At 44.3% G+C, this 25,304-nt stretch overlaps 1 protein-coding gene across 1 annotated transcript in view; it reads right to left on the reverse strand.

Moving 5' to 3' along the window:
* The window catches only part of cul1a (cullin 1a), a 70,901-nt gene extending 52,146 nt beyond the window's left edge, over positions 1-18,755 (reverse strand). The window contains exons 1-7 of the mRNA XM_084327933.1: positions 18,552-18,755; positions 6,606-6,872; positions 6,120-6,169; positions 4,552-4,729; positions 3,534-3,701; positions 2,022-2,072; positions 1,053-1,143 (exon numbers count right to left, since the gene is read on the reverse strand). Of these exons, the coding sequence (XP_084184059.1) occupies positions 1,053-1,143; positions 2,022-2,072; positions 3,534-3,701; positions 4,552-4,729; positions 6,120-6,169; positions 6,606-6,695 (628 nt within the window). The 5' untranslated portion in view covers positions 6,696-6,872; positions 18,552-18,755. The remainder of the gene's footprint in view (positions 1-1,052; positions 1,144-2,021; positions 2,073-3,533; positions 3,702-4,551; positions 4,730-6,119; positions 6,170-6,605; positions 6,873-18,551) is intronic.
* Positions 18,756-25,304: the final 6,549 nt, after the last annotated feature.

A 25,304-nucleotide genomic window follows, 5' to 3' on the forward strand; every position in this document is an offset into this window, starting at 1 on the left:
GACAAGAAGATAGATACCAATTTCCTATCTGTGCGTTCAGTATTTAGCTATCCAGCTGCAAGCTAGCCTAGCACAGCAAAAATTAATGGAAGTGGATATGGATCAACTAGGCTAGCTTAAAACACCAGAAGAGGTATTATTGACCTAGGCTAGCTTCCATTAATTTGTGCTAAGCTAAGCTAGCAGCCAAATCGCTTTCTAATGAACGCACAGAGAGGAAATTTAGAACCATCTTCTTGTCTGACTCTGGAGAAGACAGTACATTGCTTTTCCCATAATGTTTGCGTGTTCTGTTAAAAAAAGGGTGTGTAACTGTGCTCATGTGGGCCACTGTTAGCAACGTGATTGGCTCCAAGTTCAAATGCCATTTGAACAATGCTGCTCCTGCACGTCCATAAAAACAAGCTCTTTGTTTTACTCCTACTGTGCCCTGCTTTGCCAATAACGAATTAGACTGTATTGAGTTTTGACAATCAGGGATTTACAATAAGAAATTATGTTTAACTGTCCCAGAACAGTCCTAAACTAGTTCCATTTACCCCAGACCCAAGGAATGTAGTTATGTATGAATTCAGCCTATTTTCCATCTACCATCCAAGGACCGTCCCTAAATCTGTTTTGTACCATCAGTTTCAAGCCTTGATGACGACGACCCATAGTGTCACAGCTCCTTTCCAAGAGAAAGAGCCAGAGATGTTGCCTGGCCAGATTATGGTTTGGGTTACTTTCTGTGTGGTCAATGGTCATACATACTCATTTACGTTTTTATAAAGTGGATACAAATATCTCACAATTGTCTCTAGTTTGAGTGGAGGGATGATTTGTGCCATATAATGAGTCGGTTTGATGTTAGTTGACTAAGACTTTGTTAGTGAAGTAATTATTTATGCATTTTTGTCCCATGAATGAGTTCTGATAAGCACATCTCTGGTAGGCATTACATTCAGAGGTCCTTCTGAATTATTGCATATGGGAAAGAAAGCAGACTAAGAATTTCTTCAAGGAGGACAGACGTACTCTCACCCAAACAACAGTATCTTAGCGTAACTTACCGTAGGACTGGACCACTCCGCTGATGAGTCTAGTGTTGATAGTCTCTCCGTTACGTTCCTTCTCTATCAGCTTGAGTACTGCATTGGTTACCTGAGGATATGAATCACATCAACATTGATCAAATTTTGATTATAGATTTTTAGCACAAAGCAGAGAGAAACAGGAGGGTGAGATGTGGAAGAGCAGAGAGAGAAACAGGAGGGTGAGAGGTGGAAGAGCAGAGAGAGAGAAACAGGAGGGTGAAGAGTAAAAGAGCAGAGAGTTTATGTTTAATCACTGAGCAATGTGAGCATGAACAAAATTGGGATTACCACAATAACCTTCTTCATACAGACAATACCGGCTATCGGCCGCAACATAAAATGTATCATGGTTAGGGTCTCATTATCGGTGCACCCCTACTAAACTGAGTAATACTTGTAGTGACATCATCAGCATTCTCATTGTCATCAATGTCTCAGGGAGAGAGTTCAAGAATGGAATCATCATCTGGTCACACACGTGCTAAAAACCTGATTTCTCTTTCAGGGTTGGATCAGAAATGGCAACGGAAATTCCCAAATGATCCTAGAGTACCTATACAGTTAGATCCAAAGGTATTGGGACAGTGATGTCAAATAAGTTGTTTCCCCCCCCCCCTCTGTTGTGGTCAAAGTAGCATTTCAAATCAAATGGTGACCGTTATGAAATAAAAGTTGAGAATGTCTGCTTTCATTTCATGTTGACTTTTTGAACACATGTTGAACTATATTAGAACAATGACATTCAATGTGTCTGGTCTATAATTACTTGCCTCTGAACAAGGTGTGTTGGTGGTGGAATTTAACAAATCGATGTACACAGAATTAAATTGTACATGGAATGACTAGGGTGCCTTGAGGAGACTGTTTCTTCTCCTCTATTAGAATTGTCAATAGGCTAACAAGAGGCCACCTGTTGCTATGGTAACATTCATGTTGAGTACTCACCTGCTTATTCAAAGGTCTAAAAAGGCATTCCCTCCACGTCACCAGAGCAAGCTAGAGAGACCGAGAGATAGAGAGAGAGAGAGGTGGTTACTAGGGGTGGGACGGTTCACAAAACCCACGGTTCGGTACGTACCTCGGTTTTGTGGTCACGGTTTTCGGTTCGGTATATTGTTTTTTGTAAAAATAAAAATAAAAAATTACTCCAAAAATACCAGAATCAGCATAAAATATATATAGCCTAAAAATAATCCAACTTTTCAGTTATTCTCAAGGACGTAGTCATGCAAAAACTGAAAGAATGAGGCAGTTTGACATCAGGCACATCATTTTACCACGAGGAGGAAGTGTTCACAGCCTTAAATAATGTTTGGCACACAAAGACCGAACTGACAGCATACATCAAACTAACACACACACACTGTACTGTTTAAAAACAACACTGCTCTGTTCATTCTATTTTTAAAATACGTACATTATCTGTCTACATTTATTTAGACTAACATTATTTAAATATTGAGTGCAACTGTGGTTGATTACGTAATTCGGTGAGTTGGAACCATCTATGGGTTGGCGCACCATCAGCTTAGGAGGAGTTCATAACAACAACAAGCAGCACGAAAGCAACAATAGTCCCGGTTGGAGTTAGTAAAACACAGTTGTATGTTAGCCTTCTTGGATGTTGAATAAACGCCCATCATTGTCTTTAAACACCCCGCCTCTCAGACTCTCATTTCCTCCTCTGCTAGCTAGTACTAGCTACGGTAACATTTCGTTGACTGTATTAGCTGGGGCTAGCGGGGCTACCATAGTTAAAACGTGCGTTGTGTTGTACAAACTGCTAACGCTATGGCAAGATGTGTGTAGGCCTATGTAATGTTAATGGCTATGTTTTTAAAGTCGTAATGAAGATTGATTTATATTGTGCTTGCCATTTTTACACAAACTGACTAGCACCTGGCTGCAGTGCTGCTGCCTGCAGCCAGCGCTCACCTCTCCCGGCCAAATGAAGTTTTCTTTTTTTTTGCGCATTCCCGGAACCGTACAATACACAGACGCCCCGAACCGTGGAGGTCGTGCCGAACGGTACACGGTTCGGTTGTGTACCGTCCCACCCCTAGTGGTTACTGTAACATCCTGATAAATTATGCATCACAGCTACAAAGTGTGCAGCTGCCATAGTAATTTTTCTGTCTGGTTTCGTCGGCCGGCACCTCACTGACAATGGTGTCCATTTCATAATTCTAAGAATTACACATATAGTAATACCGGTAAATACATTGTGTAAACCGCTCTGCAAATTAAAACATTTCTCTCCTTAAAACTGCATAGTGCAACCTTAACGAAACTGTTGCTAATTAACTGAACAAATTATACTTGATGGATGGATACAATTAATGAATGAATAGTCAAGTGTAGTTTTGAGCTTTTTACATTAACTGAATGGTTACCGACTGAATGATCGATACCGACTGAATGATCGAATGAAGACAAGAGTGTCTGGGAGTTTCTCACCGAATATATTTCATAGATTCCTTTCCTTCCCTCGTCACACTCGCGTCGTACCCAGTGGCGGTTGAGGTAGGCACAAATACCGTTCAGCACCTTGCTAGAGAAACGGTAGTCCTCCCACTGCTGGGTATAAAACTTCAACACTCCCTCGTCCATCAGGTCCTCCCCATCCTGAGAGGGTGAAGAGTAAAAGAGCAGAGAGTTTATGTTTCATCACCAAGCATGGACAAAATTGGGATTAATGTAATAACCTTCTTCATACAGACAATACCGTCTATCGGCCGCAACAGAAAATGTATCATGGTTATGGTCGCATTATCAATGCGCCCCTACTAAACTGAGTAATACTTGTAGTGACATCATCAGCATTCTCATTGTCATCAATGTCTCAGGGAGAGAGTTCAAGAATGGAATCATCATCTGGTCACACACGTGCTAAAAACCTGATTTCTCTTTCAGGGTTGGATCAGAAATGGCAAAGGAAATTCCAAAATGATCCTAGAGTACCACTACCTATACAGTTAGATCCAAAGGTATTGGGACGGTGATGTCAAAATAAGTTGTTTTTTCCCCTCTGTTCTGGTCAAAGTAGCATTTCAAATCAAACAATGACTTATGAGATAAAAGTTGAGAATGTCCGTTTTCATTTCATGTTGACTTTTTGAACACATGTTGAACTATATTAGAACAATGACATTCAATGCGTCTGGTCTATAATTACTTGCCGCTGGACACGGTGTGTTGGTGGTGGGATTTAACAAATCCATGTACACAGAATGACTAGGGTGCCTTGAGGAGACATTTGGGAAAATGTTTGCCCTCTCACAAGACATCAAGAACTTTTTGAAGAACACAAATACTCTTACATTCCAGATAAATACTAGGTTTAAACCAAATTTTCTCAAGTGGCCTATGACCTTTGTATAGTACTGTAGTTAATAAACCGTATTAAAAAGTTATCTGGATAACTTGCTAATCCTGCCTCGTGAAATACTCCCCTGTACTTTGCGGTTAATGTTACCTTCAGCAGGTTGATGAGGTAGGTCTTGAGGAACTCCTTGAGCCTCTTGTAGAGCTCCAGGCCAACAAACTGGGCTCCTCCAGGGGTGGGGGACTTCTTGGAGGGCTTGGAAGGCGGGGGGCCGGCCCCACGTGCCTGGTTGGACTGGTGAACACTGGTGCAGTAGTTGTAGACATGTCTGGGGAGGGCATTGGTCAGGGAAAAATAACACCTTTCTGCTTACATAGCTGCTCATCTCCTTTATATTTGTATAAATTTCCCCATAATGTATTGGATGTACAGTATGTCTATAAGATATTAGGAGTGCATGCTGTTACCATGAAATAAGATTTAGGCAAAAAAACATGATCTCTTATTGATTTCATCTCATAACGATAAGAGTGTACACTTATGAAGTATTCCGTTCCTCACCACACAACGCACATGTAGGGAAATCAACTGTTCTTATGTGTATACTGCCACCTAGAGGCTCCCGACTTATTCTGCAATGAGGTTACTGACGCCCATCACTCTTTCCACTGTGGCACCAATGTGGAAAAGTCAGTGTTTCAACCACCATTGAATCATAAATAAGTAAGAAGCAGTGTCATCTTCCAAATGTGCCTCTAATGGCAGTAGTTGCGAGAACACATTGGCTAACAAACTAGTTGGCTGCTCTATGGGCCAAGTTTACCAGGTTGCTTGACCTCTATTGAGAGAACAGGAGGGTGAAGAGTAAAAGAGCAGAGAGAGTTTATGTTTCATCACTAAGCATGGACAAAATTGGGATTACAGTTATAACCTTCTTCATACAGACAATACCGGCTATCGGCCGCAACAGAAAATGTATCATGGTTAATGTCTCATTATCAATGCGCCCCTACTAAACTGAGTAATACTTGTAGTGACATCATCAGCATTCTCATTGTCATCAACGTCTCAGGGAGAGAGTTCAAGAATGGAATCATCATCTGGTCACACACGTGCTAAAAACCAGATTTGTCCTTCAGGGTTGGATCAGAAATGGCAAAGGAAATTCCAAAATGATCCTAGAGTACCTATACATTTAGATCCAAAGGGTTACTGATCCCCACAATGAGGTTAGTGATCCCATCACTCTTTCCACTAAGTGGCACGAATGTGGAAAAGTCAGTGTTCCAACCACCATTGAATCATAAATGAGTAAGAAGCAATGTAGTCTTCCAAATTTCCCTCTAATGGCAGTAGTTGTGAGAACACATTGGCTAACAAACTAGTTGGCTGCTCTATGGGCCAAGTTTACCAGGTTGCTTGACCTCTATTGAAAATGAATAGCCTTGGATTGACTGGTTAATGGGAGTTGCCCCTTATGTGAAAGAGTCATAAAACTATTCAACTGCTCCCTGGCAATAAGATGTTCCTTTAAAATTAAAGCAACGATGCTATGCCAACTCTCTGGGTAGTGCTCCACATCGGAACTGCACAAAAAGTGTGTAAGAGCACTCGTATAATAATACACAGGCTATTTTCTATTTTATTGTCCTCTAAGCAATTAATGGGAAGAGAAAGATAGTGTCTATCCCTCTCCCTCAGGTGTTGAAGAAGGATACGTGTAGAGTTCCATGTAACGTGCCTTGGCCATGCTCTGCCTGGTGTAGACCTAGATAAAAAAACAAGAATTCATGTTATCATTAAAATGCTTTTCAATTAAAAACAAATCTCAAAGTAGGTAACAGGTACCGGTAAGTACAAAGATACAGAGTGGATGTTGTGTCTCCCATGTCAAATGTTTTGCTTATGTGACCCAGATACCAAGCCTAATTATTTTTATGAATTGTAAAATGTGAAGAATACACTGGCATGTGCAACAACATAATTAATTTGAATTCATATACCGGTATGTATGGATACTAGGCAGCCTACCTAAGCAACCTGCTGACCATGTTTCATGTATCAGCAACACAGCAAGCAAACAATGAAGAGTACGGACACTTGACACTTCCAAGTTAAAGTTCCTAAAAAGTTGAGTTGTCAGTCATGAAGACCTTCTGCAGGACACTAACCACACATAAAAAGACTAAAGGAACAGGACACACCTGCTGTATTCCTGCCCTCAGGTCATCCCAGATCTGGTCCAGGCCAATCTGCTTCAGACCATGGGGGTTCTGGGTCCTGTTGGACGACATGCTGGCTCCTATTCTCCAATCAGTTGCACTGGGGTTAGTTGGGTGTCTAATGTCTCGGAGTGAAACTGAATCCTTAGTCCTCCATAGGGGGTTATAGGGGGATATGTGAAGGGTTGGGGTTCTCAGAGGAGCCCCTAAAGTTCAAGTGGCAATCAAGGGTGCACTCGGTCTGCAGACCTGCGGGAAATGGGTTACAGAAAATGTTATATTTTCCCAGAGGCAATTTGTCAACCACTACCACATACAAAACACATATAGCCACACAGACAGTAATAGAGGATAAAGTGCATGGGCTCGACTCCATTTTAATATAATGCCGATAGGAATTACACTTCATAATGTTTACAAATAAAGGTCTATGTAGACCATGTCTATTCTATGGTATATCCTACATTGTAACCAATCAATACCGATCAATACCAGTACAGTACATTTTTTCTGTACTTAACTCTGTAATAACAAAAATATTATGATATGCATGACCTTGGTGGGCTCTAGGTCAACTCCTGAAAAGGGGGTCAATGTCAGACTTTGCAATCAAAAGTTAGGGGGCTAATAACCCTTGCCATAATTTCAGTGCGCCCCCTAACTTTTGATTGCAAGGTCTGACATTGACCCCCTTTTCAGGAGTTGACCTAGAGCCCACCAAGGTCATGCATATCAAGTTTGGTCAATGTCAGACCTTGCAATACACTGTAAGGCACTGTAAGGCTACTGTCCTGCCTCACTTCCAGTGATGAAGCTAAGCTATGCTAACGGAGCGTCTATTCCCAAAGCTAAAATGCACGCACAGAGACAAAAAAGGTATGCATCTTCTTGTCTAACTCCAGGGAAGATGTTAAATAAGCTAATTTCCAAAAAAAGTGGAGTTCCCCTTTAATGATTTTAGAATATTTCAGCTAGGGATGCCCCGATCACGTTTTTTGCCACCGATACCAATCACCGATCGTCGTGAGCCATATCGGCCGATACCAATCCGATAGTTTTTGATTAAAAAGAAATTAAAAATTGTTTTATATAATATATATTTTTTTTTATAAAATATATATATTATATAATTAGACTTGTACTTGTATTATCTGCGAGCCATCGCCACAAGTCAAAATGCTCGCTATCTGCAAACAGCTCCACTGTCTGTGTGTACTCTAGTAGCCTCCAGCTCCAAAAAGGATTCTCCTGTGCTGCAGCTGGACCCTATTGGTAACATTACTGTGCTTTGGTCATATCACATTCAGCAAGCCCTCAGAGCTATCTGTAGCTACTGCTAGCCGGCTAGATGACGTTAAGACAGAACTTTTTAGTTCAATGGGACATTGTGTTTAACAGTGAACTAACGTCAGCTAACGCAAGCTAACGGAGGTATCAACATGGACCAATAGCAGGGCTGTACGTTAACTTTTTTTGCACATAGCACTGGTGCTACAGAGGTTGATAGTTTTGTAGCACAGGCCAAAATCTTGTAGCACAAGTATAAAACGTGTTATATTTGTAACAGTTTTATGTGCCTATTGTATTTGTGTTATTTAGTTGCAGTGCCATGTTTGGCTGTCATTTAGTATATCGCCATGTGTTATTATTACTATAATACTCTCATATGCTATTTTCAATTAATATCATAAACAACATAAGGAATATTAGCATAATTTTGAGTGGACTGAAGGAATGAGTCAGCGACAGTTTTAAATGCAAATAATTTATTGAAACATAGAAGTGGGGTCGGTTGGGACACACAATGGGGGACCCTGATGTAAACAAGACAAACGTCTTTCTCTGGTCTGCATCCCCTTAACAATTGTGTGTATTGAGCTGTACTGTACCCATTCTTCAATCTGTTCATTCATTCACACACACTGTTTCAACTCACCACTAGGGTTGGGCACCGAAAACCGGTTCTAATAGGAACCGGTTCCTAACTTCCGGTTCTGGAACCGGAAGTAACATATTTGAATTTCGATTCTAAATTTTTTTTTTTTTACTTTTTTTTTTTTTTTTTTTACTTTAATACCCTAGTTACAGTACAGCAACCAAATTAAACTGTATCAAGTCAACTGAAAATGTGAATAGTATGATTTTCTTTTTGAAATAAAAAAAAAAATTAAAAATCTCCTTCGAAATAAGCTGTGACCTGTTTTGACCTGCACCTCAAAGAATCGGAATCGAGAATCGTTTAGAACAGGAATCGATATGGAGAATCGGAATCGGAACCGTAATCGTTCAAATCCAAACGATGCCCAACCCTACTCACCACCCCCGCATCATATTGTAGTCTAGTCTGTCTTCAAACTTCCACTCCTCTCGAAACTTTTTTATATTTGAATATCAACATTATCTGTCCATCCTCAGTTTACTATAATATACTCCTGTCCCGAGTCCTGACTAGTGACTTCATCGTCTTTCCAAACGCACGCACACAGGGAAGGGGAGAGTGCCCCCCCATTTCCCTTTCCCCAGTCCACACTGTCTCTGCTGTTCTCTATGGCTCTGCGCGCCTCTGCCTCTGATCAGGATTAGCTTGTTAGCTTACGCTAACGTTGTAGTGATTGTAATGGTACATAAACGTTCATTTCGGGCGATGTGCGCATAAAGGAATGGCGACGTTGTGCAAAGCATGTAGATGCATTTGAACCGCTGTGAGGGAAAAAAAACACCACAGACTTATTTCGGGTCGTGTAGGCGCACTGCTGTGTAGCGCCTGTTCTATAGATATCTATGTGTAGCACTGCTCTGCTTTCAGACTGGGCGGATATGACTCGTCGAGTTGTCACGGAGTTTTTTTCAAAATAAGAGTATCATATGAACCTGAGCGTTGCTAGCTGTCGGAGCCTAGTTATTATAGCTGGAGCTGCGCTTGGGCAAAAATAAGACCCGCTACAGGATTTTCAAAATAAGAGTATCTATATGAACCGAATGCCTATCGCACCAGTGCTACTGAAGTAAATCCATTCATCGCACAGACCGCTGTTGCTGTAGCACGTGCGATATATATGTCGCACTGTACAGCCCTGCCAATAGACTTGCTGGAGCATTTGTTTTTTGATCCACTTTTTCTCCCATTTTCTATATTTTCTCCCATCCCAATTTCGTATCATCCAATTCAACCCTCCCCTGTCACGGACGCTGTTTCTTGCCTCCCACAAGCCGGCTGCAATGTGGACTAAGTCATACATAGCACAAGTCCCCTCCGGTACCTGAGGTAACAGCAGTCGCATCTTTTCACCTGCGCAGCTCGATCTCTCAGTGGCGAGGAGTAACGCGTGGGAGGCTCACGCTGCCCCCGACACTTCCTGATTCTACTGCACAGGCGCACCAACCGACCTGTAGGAGTCGCTGTCCACAACGCCCGATCCCCACCCTTCAGTTTCCCTCCCCGTAATACGGCCAATTAGGGCTGGGCGATAAAACGATAACGATAACTATTGCGATAAATTATTTCCTCGAAATAAACACGAAACGTGGTCGCAAAGTTTCGATATATCGATTTTCCAAGCTTGGATATGAGCACGCACTAACAACCAATCGGTGAAGGAGATGGCTGAGAGCGAAGGAGACCCGGAAGGAGACCCAGAGGTAGGACTCACTCAACAACAAGGCTTGCTAGGCTAATTAGCTTGCACGGCGATGTTTTATATATTTATGTGCCGAGTATGTGTGTGGCGTGAATTCTGAGGCCACGTTTATAGTAGTGTGGGGTATACAGTGGACGTCGTTTCAATATATTGTGGCGGAAGAGAGTATTTTAGTGTCATATTTAGCACATTGTCATGGAATACACCGCTTAGAAGCAACAGGCTGGCTAGGATAACTAGCTTGCACGACGATGTTTTATATATTTACGTGGCGAGTATGTGTGTGGCGTGAATTCTGAGGCCACGTTTATAGTAGTGTGGGGTATACAATGGACGTCGTTTCAATATATTGTGGCGGAAGAGAGTATTTTAGTGTCATATTTATTACATTGTCATGAGATATTCCGCTTGTCGGCTAACTGCTAACGTGCGCGGACTGATGACGACATCAACTCGACTCGAGACATTCACTTAGAAACAACAGGCTGGCTAGGATAACTAGCTTGCACGGCGATGTTTTATATATTTACGTGCAGAGTATGTGTGTGGCGTGAATTCTGAGGCCACGTTTATAGTAGTGTGGGGTATACAGTGGACGTCGTTTCAATATATTGTGGCGGAAGAGAGTATTTTAGTTAGGGATGCACGATATTGATTTTTTGACACCGATACAGATAACTTTATGCTCCTCAAGCCGATATTTATTGTATTATAATATTTTTTTTAACTGTATATATATATATTTTTTTTTTATCAATTTTTTATATTTATAAGCTCCAACGTCATCGGTACTGCTATCGGTACTCGAGAAATTATGGAGTTTTTTTTTTAGGAATTTAAACGTCGCAAACTAATCTTGTTGGCAGTTGTCTATATCTTTCCGCCTGCGCGGGGAGCTCTGTGCTCTCTGCCTGCTGTGCTCTCTCCTCTCTTCCCCTCCCACACACACTCACTCACACACACACACACACACGGGTGCTGTGCTCTCATAATGGCGGACAGAACGAAATGTTCAAAAGTCTGGGTCTATTTTACTAAAGTCGATGCTGACAACTAGGGCTGCAACTAATGACTAATTTGGTAGTCGACTAATCTGCCGATTATTTTTTCGATTAGTCGACTAATCGAAAACCAATGTAAACAACAACAACAACAAAAAAAGAAAAAAAAAGGATTTTCTTTTTTAATTACCTATCTTTGTGAAAGTGGCTTCTCAGCTCTGGTCCAGCTGAAGACAGAGCAGAGGAACAGATTGGACATTGAGCATGACCTCAGAGTTGCTTGTCTACCATCACCCCAGACTTTGAGACTCTTGTCAGGACCAAACAACAACATCATAACATGATGATCCCATAGCAAATTAAAATAATGACTCATGAAACATTTGAATTTGGATCTTTAAGCCACTTTAAATGAAAATGTATTTGAAGAACAATACAGCAATCACTCATAACAAGATAAATAAATTAAATAATACAAATTAAAGTGGAAGTGTACTTTAAATAACTTTTGTTTGCTGTGTGTGAGAGGAGTCCGTGTGTGTGTGTATGTGTGTGTGTCTTACTCTGATCGCTGTGTGAGTGAGAGGAGTGTGTGTACTGTGTAATTTGTGTGTGTCTTACTCTGATCGCTGTGTGAGTGAGGTGTGTACTGTGTAATTTGTGTATGTGTGTGTGTCTTACTCTGATCGCTGTGTGTGAGTGAGAGGAGTGTGAATGTGTGTGTGTCTTACTCTGATCGCTGTGTGTGAGAGAGGAGTGTGAATGTGTGTGTGTCTTACTCTGATCGCTGTGTGTGAGAGAGAGGAGTGTGAATGTGTGTGTGTCTTACTCTGATCGCTGTGTGTGAGTGAGAGGAGTGTGTATGTGTGTGTGTCTTACTCTGATCGCTGTGTGTGAGTGAGAGGAGTGCGTGTGTAATGTATTGTGTGTCTAGTCTGATCATCATCTCCTGCAGGGGAACAATGTTTTCAATGTCCAAAATTTGCTATGGGATCATCATGTTATGATGTTGTCTGGAACCCTGAGAAGCCACTCTCACAAAGATAGGTAGTGCACAAAAAAAAAAAATTTTATGACTAATCGACGCAACAATTTCTCGTCGACGATTTTTTATAATCGACGTCGTCGATTATGTCGACTAATCGTTGCAGCCCTACTGACAACGCTCGTTGCCACAAGTGAAACAAGACATTTGCCAGTAATGTATAAGCGCTGGTACTTGTCAATGTGGCTGGCGGGGAGATAACGTTAGCTCCGAGTAGAGTAATGGCTGACAATCCGGAGGTAAATAAACGAACGAGAGCTTCTGATTGGTGGTAAGAAGAAGAGGTGGGTGCAAGCCGTGGGACGTAATTGGCAGATCGACTGTCTGTCTCCGAATGTAACGTGACTACGTCACAGCCAAGAAAGGGAGCGCTGGATTTGTGAAAAACTCCCTGTTCCTAAACCACACGCTATCAGTTTTACCACAGTACTGGCAAAACGGGAGGAGGCTATAATAAAAACAAGCGCCCTTCATCCAAATCCACCCACACCGGATTTCTTTTAACCAAAAAATGTATTATATGTTATCGGAGCTATCAATAACGTTATCGAGTTTATCGGGATGACGTCATAATTGCTGATATCGGCCCGATAATTATCGTGCATCCCTAATTTTAGTGTCATATTTATTACATTGTCATGAGATATTCCGCTTGTCGGCTAACTGCTAACGTGCGCGGACTGATGACGACATCAACTCGACTCGAGATATTCGCAGCAGCATAAGAAGTTAATTAAACTTGACAGACATTATATCGACGATAATTATCGATATCGAATTATATGAAAATAATTTTATAATTTTATCGCGATAACGTTTTTGGTCATATCGCCCAGCCCTACGGCCAATGTGTATTACTGTGGACGACCATGCTGGAGCATTTGTTGATATCAGGAGCTATCAGTAGCTAGCCGGCTAAATACCGTTAGACAATGCCTACTAAAAGTGAATAGTTGACTGGGTAATTTTGTTTAAACAGTAACGATAGCTAGGTAGCTAACGTTAGCTCAGGTCGAATGCACTATAGACTCGAGCAGAGGAGCCGCCTCTCAGTCCTCTGCGTTTACAAACTGTACACGGGTGCGGGCGGGGCAAGGGAGCAGCGGCAGTTTGCAGGTCCTGTGTGTCTGAGACAGACAGCGAGTGAGATCTCCGCTTGATCGGTTTCCGCGATCGGCGAATATGACTCATTATCGGAATTCACAGATCGCATATTTATACTGATTATCGGCCGATAACAATCGGTGGCCGATCGATCGGGGCATCCCTAATTTCAGCTAATGAAGTTAAATGGTTATCATCATCAACTATCCAGTTCGTTTTTATAGTGTAGTGTTTGGCTACTTAAAATCATTGAACGTAGAGAGAGAGACAGGCTCAGCCTCTCCCTTTCCTCACTATTGGAACCAGAGATGTTCCGATACCATTTTTTCCTTTCCGATCCGATTCCGATACCTAAGCTTTGGGTATCGGCCGATACCGATACTTATCCGATACCAGTGCATACATATAAAAAAAAAAAAAAAAATTATATAAATTTTTTATAAAAATAATTTTTTTTTTTTTTAACAACTGTTTTATATATACTGTTTTTTAGTAATAACTAGAAAGTAATGGTATTTATTCAACAACAGGTGATTGTATAGATTTGTATTAGTATCATTAATCAATGAGTATGGGGCTTCAGCACTGCAGATATACCCTACTCCAATGATCCACACGGACATTATACGTTGCTGCACTCGCTACCCACTGGCTCTGCAGATATACCCTACTCAGTCTGTCTACAAGGCTCCGTTTCAGTAGCAGTCGGATCTGTTGTGATTTTTGCACAATAAATATTCAACATTCTCTTTTGAGACTCCGCCTCAGACTCTTATCATTTGGCACTAAAAGCTAAACATCGTCACCGATATGGCTGTCCGCAACATGTCATTAATTGTGTACGCGAGGTGGTCTCAATGACGACGTCAACGTGAGCTAAGTTAGCATAGCATGAGCTGCCGGTATATGAAAAGACTGTAACGTTACTGGTGACATTGTGATTTAACGAATACTCCTTTGCCAACTTGCTGTACTTTGCTTGCAGGTCTGCAGCCATTATTGCTGGATTATATGAATAGCCCCAACTTTAGCCAAGGTAATGTTAAAGCTAGCTTTCGGTTAGCTGTTCAATGCTAATAACACCAGCCACCAAGCGAACCCATGAGCTCCCCGTCAACACCGCTCTGTCGGGACGATGACATTTAAGAAAGTATCTGCTGTTAAAATGACAAATGGCATTGACACTTTAATCGATTAAGCACCCGTTTGTTTTATAATGCTTACTCAACAGACCACACTGTTGTTGATAAATTACGTCATATGGTATCGGAGCGCAGCATTAGAGGGTACTCGCTAGAGCTGCCGCGGTATTGATATTTTCCTTACCGCACGAATTTGCGAAATATTTCCTACCGCCGCGGTAATTACCGCACAGTGCGCACAAAAAAAAAATTTGAATGCATTTTTATTTTTTTTGGTAGTCTACTCTTATAGCCTGCCTCTAGTCTAATGGCGCTTTTCCACTGCATAGTACCTACTCGACTCGACCCGCTTTAGGCACCTGGTACTTTGTTCCTTTTCCACTGCAGCCAGGTACTACTACTCCGTTTGTCTCCGTGTGGGGAATGGGGATGCAGGCGGGGCCGCCGCCGCTCGCTTGTGTACACTGAAAGCTCCGTGGGCATAGATGTCCGAGGGCTTGCAGCAAGCCAGAGTTTAACACAGTTTCAATCAATCAATCAATAACAACATTAACCAGACTCTCGTTGCGTCTATTCTGCCAACGCTAACGTTACCTCTCATTGTGTATTCTACCAAGCAAACCCGGGTTTAACGTTACCTCTCTCGTGTATATCGGCTGACTGTAGTAATAACAACAACAAACTTAACACATCAGCGATCTTGTTGTGACACTAAACTCTCCGCTCAGTGGTAAATTGGGTTGATGTCGGTTTTGTTTCATCAATAAATAAGGCAGAATACACAGTGAATCCATTCTTTTTAGTTTATTGCACTTGGTTCTGTCGCAAACAAATCCTGAATGAAATGCATCCTTAGCGAGGCAGTAAAGATGGCGGCGCGGCGTTCTGTTTTCGTTCAGAGGCTACAAAGTGTGACGCGTCGAGTAGGGGGTATCTGCAGAGCCGCAGAGCCAGGCTGGACCAATAGGGTCGCTTGGAACCGAGTAGGGTATATCTGCAGAGCCGCAAGCCAACTTTATTATTATGATAAAAAACAGCGGTGACGCGGTATTCAGCCTAACTCTGCGGTGAGCGTGATGCAACAGCGATACCGCGGTAATGCGGTTATCGCGGCAGCTTTAGTACTCGCCGATACCGATACCAGCATTTTAGCCAGTATCGGCGGCTTTTCCGATACTGGTATCGGTACAACTCTAATTGGAACAATAGTGTTCAATAATTCAAACGCAAAGCATGTTAGACACATTGATTGGACCCATTGCTCAAGAGTTTTCACTGCACCTAGAAAAAACGCGACTCTTGAGGAGTTGTCACAGGGCTGTCGAATGCAGGGCTGAATAGCTAGATTTCATAGCATCAAAAATGTAAGGTGCGCGCTGGTCTGTGTCTATTATGAAATGACAATTGCGCGTCATTGAAGGTCCGCGCTGGTCTGCGTCTATTATGAAATCACAATTACGCATTATTGAAATTCGGTTTATTTCCTAACTGCTAATCTAGCTAATCTATCAGCTCCCAAGATAACAAAATGTGGCACAGATTGATCTAACGCGAATCGGTACTCAGTACGGACGTAATTTGTAGAGTTGTTCCGATACCGATACTAGTATCGGAAATGCCGCCGCGATACTGCCTAAAATGCTGGTATTGGTATCGGCGAGTACCCTCTAATTCTGTGCTCCGATACCATATGACGTAATTTATCAACAACACTGCGGTCTGCTGAGTGAGCATTATAAAACAAACATGTTTTTAAATCGACCGTGACTTAAAGTGTCAATGCCATTTGTCATTTTAACAGCAGATACTTTCTTAAATGCCATCGTCCCGACAGAGCGCTGTTGACGGGGAGCTCTGCATTAACTGAACAGCTAACCGAAAGCTAGTTTTAGCTTTAATGTTACCTTGGCTAAAGTTGGGGCTATTCATAATCCAGCAATAATGGCTACAGACCTGCAAGCAAAGTACAGCGAGTTGGCACAGGAGTATTCCAAGGTAAATCACCAGAGGACATCTCGCTACAACTAGGAAGCCTTCACGCTTTGACTCTATATATATCTATGGATGAAACGCCCACATCCATACTTCCGCAATTCGTGACGCGAAGTGGGAGATATCGGGGTCTATAAAAAAATCCCATATGTCCTAGTAGGAATTACCACTAGGAGGCTGACGTGAATGGTTTTTCCCAGTCGGAAGCTGGTTCTTCCGCTTCTTCCCACATTAGCTGCCTGGTGCGCATGCGCTGTGACACCAACGGCGGAGATGGACGTTCGGTCTGTAAATACCACTCGTCGAGTAACAATGTTTTAAACTGTTTATTAGCAACTCCGAGCTTCCAGACCCCATCGTGAAGCTGTGTTAAACCCATATTGTACGCTGGGTATCTTTGAAATTCAGATCTGATATATTTTTGACACACCCCGAGCCCTGCGATCACGCTTGGTTGTTGTTTTCCTGGATGATCCCGATGCGAAAGCGAGTGACTGCGGTCACAAAAGCCCCAGGCTTGCAAACCGAAAGTCACGAAAGGGGCTAGGATAGGAGTGGGTCTGAGGCGGCCAGAAGATGCAGAGCGTAGAGGTCTTGAGGGTGTGTAGTTAGAGTAGAGACCATTGACCAGAGGTAGACGGGAGCCGTTCCCTTTGCCGCACGATATGCCAGGTCGGGGGCCTTGAAGCGGATTTGTGCGGCAATGGGGAGCCAGTGCAGGTTTCTAAGAAGTGGGGTCACATGGGCTGACTTCGGTAGGTTTGAAGTCAGTCAGATCGATGGCGATGCTGGTTAATGATAGGCGGTGAGGGGTTAGCTTTAGCTCAGCCCTATGCGCGTATCCCTCTTCTGCTTGCAATCGTGGAGGGGGCGAGGAGCTAGGCCAGCCAGCCACACTGTGATGATATTCCACTGATAGACCGCAGATAACGTTTTGTAATCCAATATCCAAAAGATATCGACAGGTGTTTGATATGAAAGCAAGAGTGTTGTAGGTGAGCTGACTTAAAACAAGTAGGTAAATTGTGCATGCACTGCCATCTTGGGTCACATGTTACAGTACAGCACAGGAAAGTACAGTGTCACTGCAGTTTGGGGTACGAGGGGGGGAAGATGGCTGACTGGAATAGGCTTTCATTCAACCAGTAATATAAGCCACTATTGCACTGCCCAGTCAGTACCTTGTGCGCTGCAGTTTCAGACAGGCAGAAAGACAAGCCAGTAGTACAGGTAGACAGGCAAATGGCATTCCTCCTCCACTTGAACTAGGTTGAGTCGTTGGAATTCAATGAGTTGAGAGCAACTGGTAGGCTGTGCAAGGGTGACAGGGAACCCAACTAAGATAACATAGAAAGGGAAAACCAGTTAACCTCCTGTGACCCAGTTGTTCCAATCTTCCAATAAACTTCAAACCTGCAGTAGGCTATAGTATTTGCAATTTAAAGCTGACCACTTTAACCCAGACGTATTCTAACTTTTAAAATAACTGTTAAACCGTGTTCTATTTCGTTACGTTCAGAGCCACAAGGCACATTTACCCTCAATCCCGCTTATTTCGTACAAGGGAGTACATGTAACGTTAAATCTAGTAACGTTACTAGCGTAAACGTTAAGTTACCATATATCGAAAATAAACCTCTAATATATTAAACTAACGTTAACAAACCATGCATCATGTTAGCTGAAGATAGCACATGAAGCAGCAGGAGACGCGACACACAAACGAGGCCTGCTAACGTTCATATAGCTAACGATAGCTAGCGAAGTTATAAAGCTACCCTGCTCATCACAAGATGGTGCGTGCTGTGTGATACACATATGGGTGTACTCGTCTGACAATATATATATTTTATACGTATATATACATATTATTTTGAACAATCATTGGGCCACATCACACGAGTAGCTAGCTAGCTGAAATGACGTTGTTATCTAGCTAGCTGGATGACGACACATCAACTTAGCAAAACTGGCTAACGTTAGCTGCGGCGCTAGCGGCTTCTTACCATCGTCCAATACTGCTGCTTCAGAGGTCCGACTGGAAAGGGAAAAACCGCGCTGGAACTCACACGAATATTAAGATGATGTTCTTGAACCGATTTATGAAACGGAACACAACCCTCATTAGCCGCAGAAATATTTACTTTTCTGCCACAACAAAGCTGAATAGGTGCACTTTGCGTGTTCATGGCAAATGTGTCCCACGGCAATCAGTGTGTGTCGCTTTGGTTCCGCGTTGTTCACCGCCACAGTACAGAACGTGCTACTGCAAACATCCACGACACCAGACACGGATTTTATTTGATTAAGGATCCCCATTAGCTCGTGCCATAGCAACCAGATAGTCTTCCTGGGGTCCACACACAAAAAAAACAATTATTGTTGCAAAACAAAATTATTAAAAGTCAGTATTCAACACACAATGCATAATGAAGCTAACAAATAATATAGCTAAAATTACATGCGAGCAAAGAAACAGAAAACAAAACAAAAATACTTTACAGTGTTAAATACAATTTAAGATTATTTTTTAAAAGTTAATTTACTGTAAATGCAGCAGAGGTTTTGAGGCAGGTTTGATTGATTGATTGAAAACGTTATTAACAGATTGCAGAATGGGTACAGTAGAGTACAGCTCAAAGGAGTGGGGGGGGAGGTTGGGTAGGAGGGGTGGGTAATTCAAGCTTACTGGAAGCTCTAGTGCAGGGGTAGGCAACCCTAGGCACGCGTGCCTGCATTTGCATAGGCACAGGGGGCAGCAGTAAAAAAAAAAAAAAAATTAAAACGTTTTTTTTTTTTTTTTTTTTTTTGCTTTGAAATATTATAGTGAAATATTTTGCACTGTTGTCGCATTTATCTTGTTGAAATCCTCCCACAGGTTATTTTTACTACCACATATTTAATTGAGACCCTTTATTTGTTTATTATTTCAATTTAGCTGGAAATACATTGCTACATCATTCAGTAACATTTGCAGAGCCTTATAACAAAAACATTATTACGGTCACCATTGTGACCAGTGGGATTAATCAACACATTTTATTATTTATTTTTCTATTTCATTGAACATTGCACATGTTAAAAGCCATTTTTTTTACTCAAAATGTGAGTATTACCAAGTCAACTTGTGTTCTTAAAACAATGACAATAAACATAGTTTTATTAGGTTGAAATAATGTGGTTGTGTACTTATTTTTCTGTTAACTTATTATGGATTGAAAACTGAAAACCATAATGCACAGTAACTGAACTCAACATTTTTAAGTTCTGGTAACTTATTTTATTTATTTTTTTACAGTGTAGTCTTGCGATCAATCAAAACTTATTTACACGATATACCTCACATTCACCCTCCATGCACATCCTGGTGTTCTCCTGGTGTTCTCCATTAGGCCTGTAGGTGGAGCTATGACAGCACACGTACAGTACACACACCGATGGTGTGTGATGTGTCCAAAAATGAATGGGCAAATGTGAGTGAAATGGTCGCACTGTATGCAGCTGTTTGTCTGCATTGCACCCCCCCCCCCAACTCAGATTTAGGGTTGATACAACCATCATAATAATATTGTTAATAATAACAATAATGATGTAATAATGTAAAAATGATCATAAAAAATACCTGATTATGAGAAAAAAAAATTACGATGCATGGAATATTGTTGAGGCACACTAGTTACAACTATATTTCAAACAGGCACTCCATGTCAAAAAGGTTGCTGACCCCTGCTCTAGTGTAATGATCATGCACAGTATTACTATAAACAATCTGTTTATGTAAAACACGAGTTTTACCGCTCATGACCAACTTGAACAGCACAAGTGTATTAAAAGACAACCTATTTTCAACGTTAAGCCAAGAGAGGCATGAATGAATGAATGAAAACTTTATTTAACAGATTGCAGAATGGGTACAATACAGTACGGCTCAATACACACAATTGTTAAGGGGATGCAGACCAGAGAAAGACGTTTGTCTTGTTTACATCAGGGTCCCCCATTTTCAATTCATAGTCATGCATACGGCTCACATTAGACCTTAGTGAGCAGCCCAGTACCAACCGTGCTGCCCTGTTCTGGACAACCTGGAGCTTCCTGAGGTCACCACTGGCAGCAGATGACCACATTGCAAAGCAATAGTCAAGATGACATAAAACGAAACTTCGAGGCCTCAGAAGATACCCATCCAGCCGCCGCGGAGGCGGGAGAGAGCGACGCCAAGGGAGAGGACCAGGACCACAACGGAACTGGCGTGTTGGCGATGCGGAGATAAAGGCCATCGGAGAAGCGACTGCACAAAGACTGTCTGGTGTAGCTTCTGCAAATCCACGGGGCACACAGACAGAGCGTGCATGAAGAAACACGACCAAAGCGAGCGATACGCGCATGGGCAAGATGACGGCCATGGACGAGACGGCGGCCATGGACGAGGCGGAGGCCACGGACAAAATGGCGGCTACGGACAAAATGGCGGCTACGGACAAGATGGCGGCTACGGACAAGAAGACGGCTGTGGACAGGATGATGACAGCGGACACGATGGCGGCGACGGTCGACGAGAGACGGATCAAGACGACGCCCGGAGAATAACGGGACAAGAAGACTGCGCTTTCGGGGCGCGGACGGCGTGCACCGCCGGACCGGCCCAGCTGCAGCGAGCCCAGAGAAGGGGACTGATCGTGGACACAGGTGCGTCGTCCCATGTCATCAACGACAGGAGTCGGTTCAAGAACTTTGATGACACTTTCCACCCGGAGAGGCACAGCATGGAGCTGGCAGACGGGAGACGCACCTACGGATTGGCGCAAGAGAGAGGAGACACACAGGTATGCCTCACGGACAGTAAGGGGCGCCGGCGTACGGTGACGTTAAAGAACGCTCTCTATGTACCATCGTTCCCACAAGGACTATTCTCTGTAATAGCTGCTACTGCAAGCGGTGCCAAGGTATTCTTCGATAAAGGTAAAAATGTTCTTGTAGAACCTGACTGTACACGGTTTGACATAAAGATGTACCAGAGAATATATTATCTGCAAACAGAGTGTAATGACAACGACAAGTGTAATGATAATAATGATATGTGTAGCGTGATGGCCAGTCACGATATTCAGACATGGCACGAGATTATGGGTCATTGTAATTACGAGGATTTACTGAAACTGCAAGCAGTGACAGAAGGCATGCACATTGAAGGTGAAAAGCGTAGACCTGACAAAAATTGTGCAGTGTGCAAAATGGGGAAGTTTACTCAACCGAGATACAGAAATCCCACAGAAAAAGTAAGGGTACCACTTGCATTAGTTGACACGGACCTAGCCGGCCCAGTAAGCAACGAGTCCATAGGAGGCTTTAGATATGTACAGTCTTTTACAGATGTGTGCACAGGGGCAGTATTTGTTTACTTTCTCAAAGCAAAAAGTGACACACTCCAGGCCACGGAGAAATTCCTGGCAGACGTAGCCCCTTATGGTAACGTAGGATGCTTGAGGTCCGACAACGAAACCGAGTTCACAAACAGAGAGTTCCAATCACTGTTGAGAAGGTATAAAATAAGACACGAGACGTCACGTCCATATCCCCCACACCAGAATGGGGTGGCAGAGAGGGAATGGCATAACCTTTTCGAAATGGCTAGGAGTAAGCTAGCAGATAGTAACTTACCTAAGAGCCTATGGCATTATGCGGTGCAAGAAGCCGCTTACACCAGAAACAGGTGCTTTAATAAGCACTCGGGCACCACCCCGTATACAGCACTGACAGGAAAGAAGTGTAATCTAGCCAGAATGCACCGATTTGGATCAGTGTGTTATGCATACCTGCAGGACAGGGGAAAGCCCAAGTCCAGAGGGGTAAAAGGATTTTTCGTAGGACACGACAAGGGAGCTGGACTCCAGAGTAAGGTGTGTAGAAACAGAGACACATCAACCCAGTGTACTTAGTACGGTCGTGCAGGCAGACAGTCAGCAACCCCCCAGAGGGCGATGACGAGGAGCACCCGACGGTGACGTCAAGTGCCCCAAGCAGTGAGAGGTATCCCTCAAGGAAACACAAACCCCCAAAGTATCTGACAGACTATGCCTGAAAAGGGAGTGACGAGGAGGACAGTACACCTACCCCCGTTGATTACTACTACAGGGTAGTCAGTGGGGTAACCCCGACCTTTAAAGAGGTCACATTGTCCCCAGAAGAGGGCAGACAGACAGTGGGAGGGAAATGGGTGTATTCAACCAAGTTACCAGAGGGCAGACAGACAGTGGGAGGGAAATGGGTGTATTCAATCCAGGAGGGTATTGGAGGCCACGACAAATACAAAGTGTGTGTGAGGATTTGCCTGTTCCCTGGACCTTTATTCCCTGTCTCCTCACCAGCCCCCACCCTTGCGATGATTTACTCTCCTCTACTCTTCACCAGCCCCCACCCTTGGACTACCTTTCGCAGCTGTCATAGTTTATGATTAGCGCCCCAGAGGGCTTTAAATACCTGGACCTCCCTCCAGTCCTGGTCGGGTCGTTCTTGTTACTACAATCTACTGCCGCGTCTCCGGCGTGAGACGTCGTGCCACCCCTGTACATCACCACCTGTCGCCGTTTGCCTGGAGTGGGACGCCGTCTACGCTCTCTAATTCTCTACGGGAGGTTTTCCAGTGTTCCCACTCCAGACGTCAAGCCGGCGCGCATCGCTTCCTATTTCCACGGGAGGATGCGTCTCTTCGCCCCGGTCCCCTGGGACCCCGGTGTTCTGCGCTGCCCGTCTACAGCTTCCGAGGAGGATCTCCGTGCCAGGCCTGGAGTAGTGTTCCCACTCCAGACGTCAAGCCGGTGCGCATCGCTTCCTATTTCCACGGGAGGATGCGTCTCTTCGCCCCGGTCCCCTGGGACCCCGGTGTTCTGCGCTGCCTGTCTACAGCTTCCGAGGAGGATCTCCGTGCCAGGCCTGGAGTAGTGTTCCCACTCCAGACGTCAAGCCGGCGCGCATCGCTTCCTATTTCCACGGGAGGATGCGTCTCTTCGCCCCGGTCCCCTGGGACCCCGGTGTTCTGTGCTGCCCGTCTGCAGCTTCCGAGGAGGATCTCCGTGCCAGGTCTCCGCCGTCGGGCCCCTGGCCCCGTGCCAGGCCTCCGCCGTCGGGCCCCTGTTCCCGTGCCAGGCCTCCGCCGTCGGAACCCTGTCTTCCCAGTAAGCAGCTCTGGCCCTCGCCCTGTCCAAGGCCTTAACCCTGTTCTTTGTCCCTGTCTCCAGCCCGCCTCCTCGGGCCTCTGTCCCTGTCCCTCTCTCCAGTGCCCCTGGTCCTGGCCCTGACACTTGGCCCTGGCCCTGTCCCTTAGCCTTAGTCCCTTAGCCTGTTCGCCTCTTTAAGGCACAGTGCTGCATTTTCCATATTTTCTTTGACTCTAGTGTTTTTTGTGTTCTCCCTTAAAGGGACTGTGCCGCCTTTTGTTATGTAATAAATAAATGCCCTGTTTTGGCTTACTCTCATACCTGTCTTGTGTTGTGCGATTGGGGTCGGTTACAAACCATAACAGTACGACCCGACCAGTCGACGACCCCAGCCAGCACAGACAGTGTATGTGAGTTAGCCCCTGTTAGTTCCCTCTAGTTCCCTCTAACCCACTCTAGTTCCCTCTAGCTCCCTCTAGTTCCCCTGTTAGTTCCCCTGTTAGTTCCCCTGTTAGTTCCCTTGTTAGTTCCCCTGTTGACTCCCCTGTTTAGCCTCGTTAGCTCCCCTGTTAGCTACCCTGTTCCCCACAGCTAGGACTGTCCTTCCAGCTAGCTTGTTCTCCTTTGCTAGTACAGGCCTGTCTGCTAGCCTAGCTCCGGCAGCTAGCGCAGCCGCTATGCTAATGTAGCAGTACAGCTAGCATAGGCCCTGTAGCTAGCAATGCTCTGGCAGCTACCCAGTCCCTCTGCTAGCCCCACTTTAGGTGTAGCTTCCCCTGCTAGCATTGCCCAGTTTTTTTTTGTTTGTTGCTTTGTCATGTCCCCTGCCCCGCTGTCTGAATTTTTTCGGTCGCCCGGTGGTTCCCGTGGGGGGGGAGGTACTGTGAGGATTCGCCTGTTCCCTGGACCTTTATTCCCTGTCTCCTCACCTCACCAGCCCCCACCCTTGCGATGATTTACTCTCCTCTACTCTTCACCAGCCCCCACCCTTGGACTACCTTTCGCAGCTGTCATAGTTTATGATTAGCGCCCCAGAGGGCTTTAAATACCTGGACCTCCCTCCAGTCCTGGTCGGGTCGTTCTTGTTACTACAATCTACTGCCGCGTCTCCGGCGTGAGACGTCGTGCCACCCCTGTACATCACCACCTGTCGCCGTTTGCCTGGAGTGGGACACCGTCTACGCTCTCTAATTCTCTACGGGAGGTTTTCCAGTGTTCCCACTCCAGACGTCAAGCCGGCGCGCATCGCTTCCTATTTCCACGGGAGGATGCGTCTCTTCGCCCCGGTCCCCTGGGACCCCGGTGTTCTGCGCTGCCCGTCTACAGCTTCCGAGGAGGATCTCCGTGCCAGGCCTGGAGTAGTGTTCCCACTCCAGACGTCAAGCCGGCGCGCATCGCTTCCTATTTCCACGGGAGGATGCGTCTCTTCGCCCCGGTCCCCTGGGACCCCGGTGTTCTGCGCTGCCCGTCTACAGCTTCCGAGGAGGATCTCTGTGCCAGGGCTGGAGTAGTGTTCCCACTCCAGACGTCAAGCCGGCGCGCATCGCTTCCTATTTCCACGGGAGGATGCGTCTCTTCGCCCCGGTCCCCTGGGACCCCGGT

The sequence above is a fragment of the Notolepis coatsorum genome (genome assembly GCF_963971535.1).
Source record: "Notolepis coatsorum genome assembly, chromosome: 13".
Lineage (NCBI taxonomy): Eukaryota > Metazoa > Chordata > Actinopteri > Aulopiformes > Paralepididae > Notolepis > Notolepis coatsorum.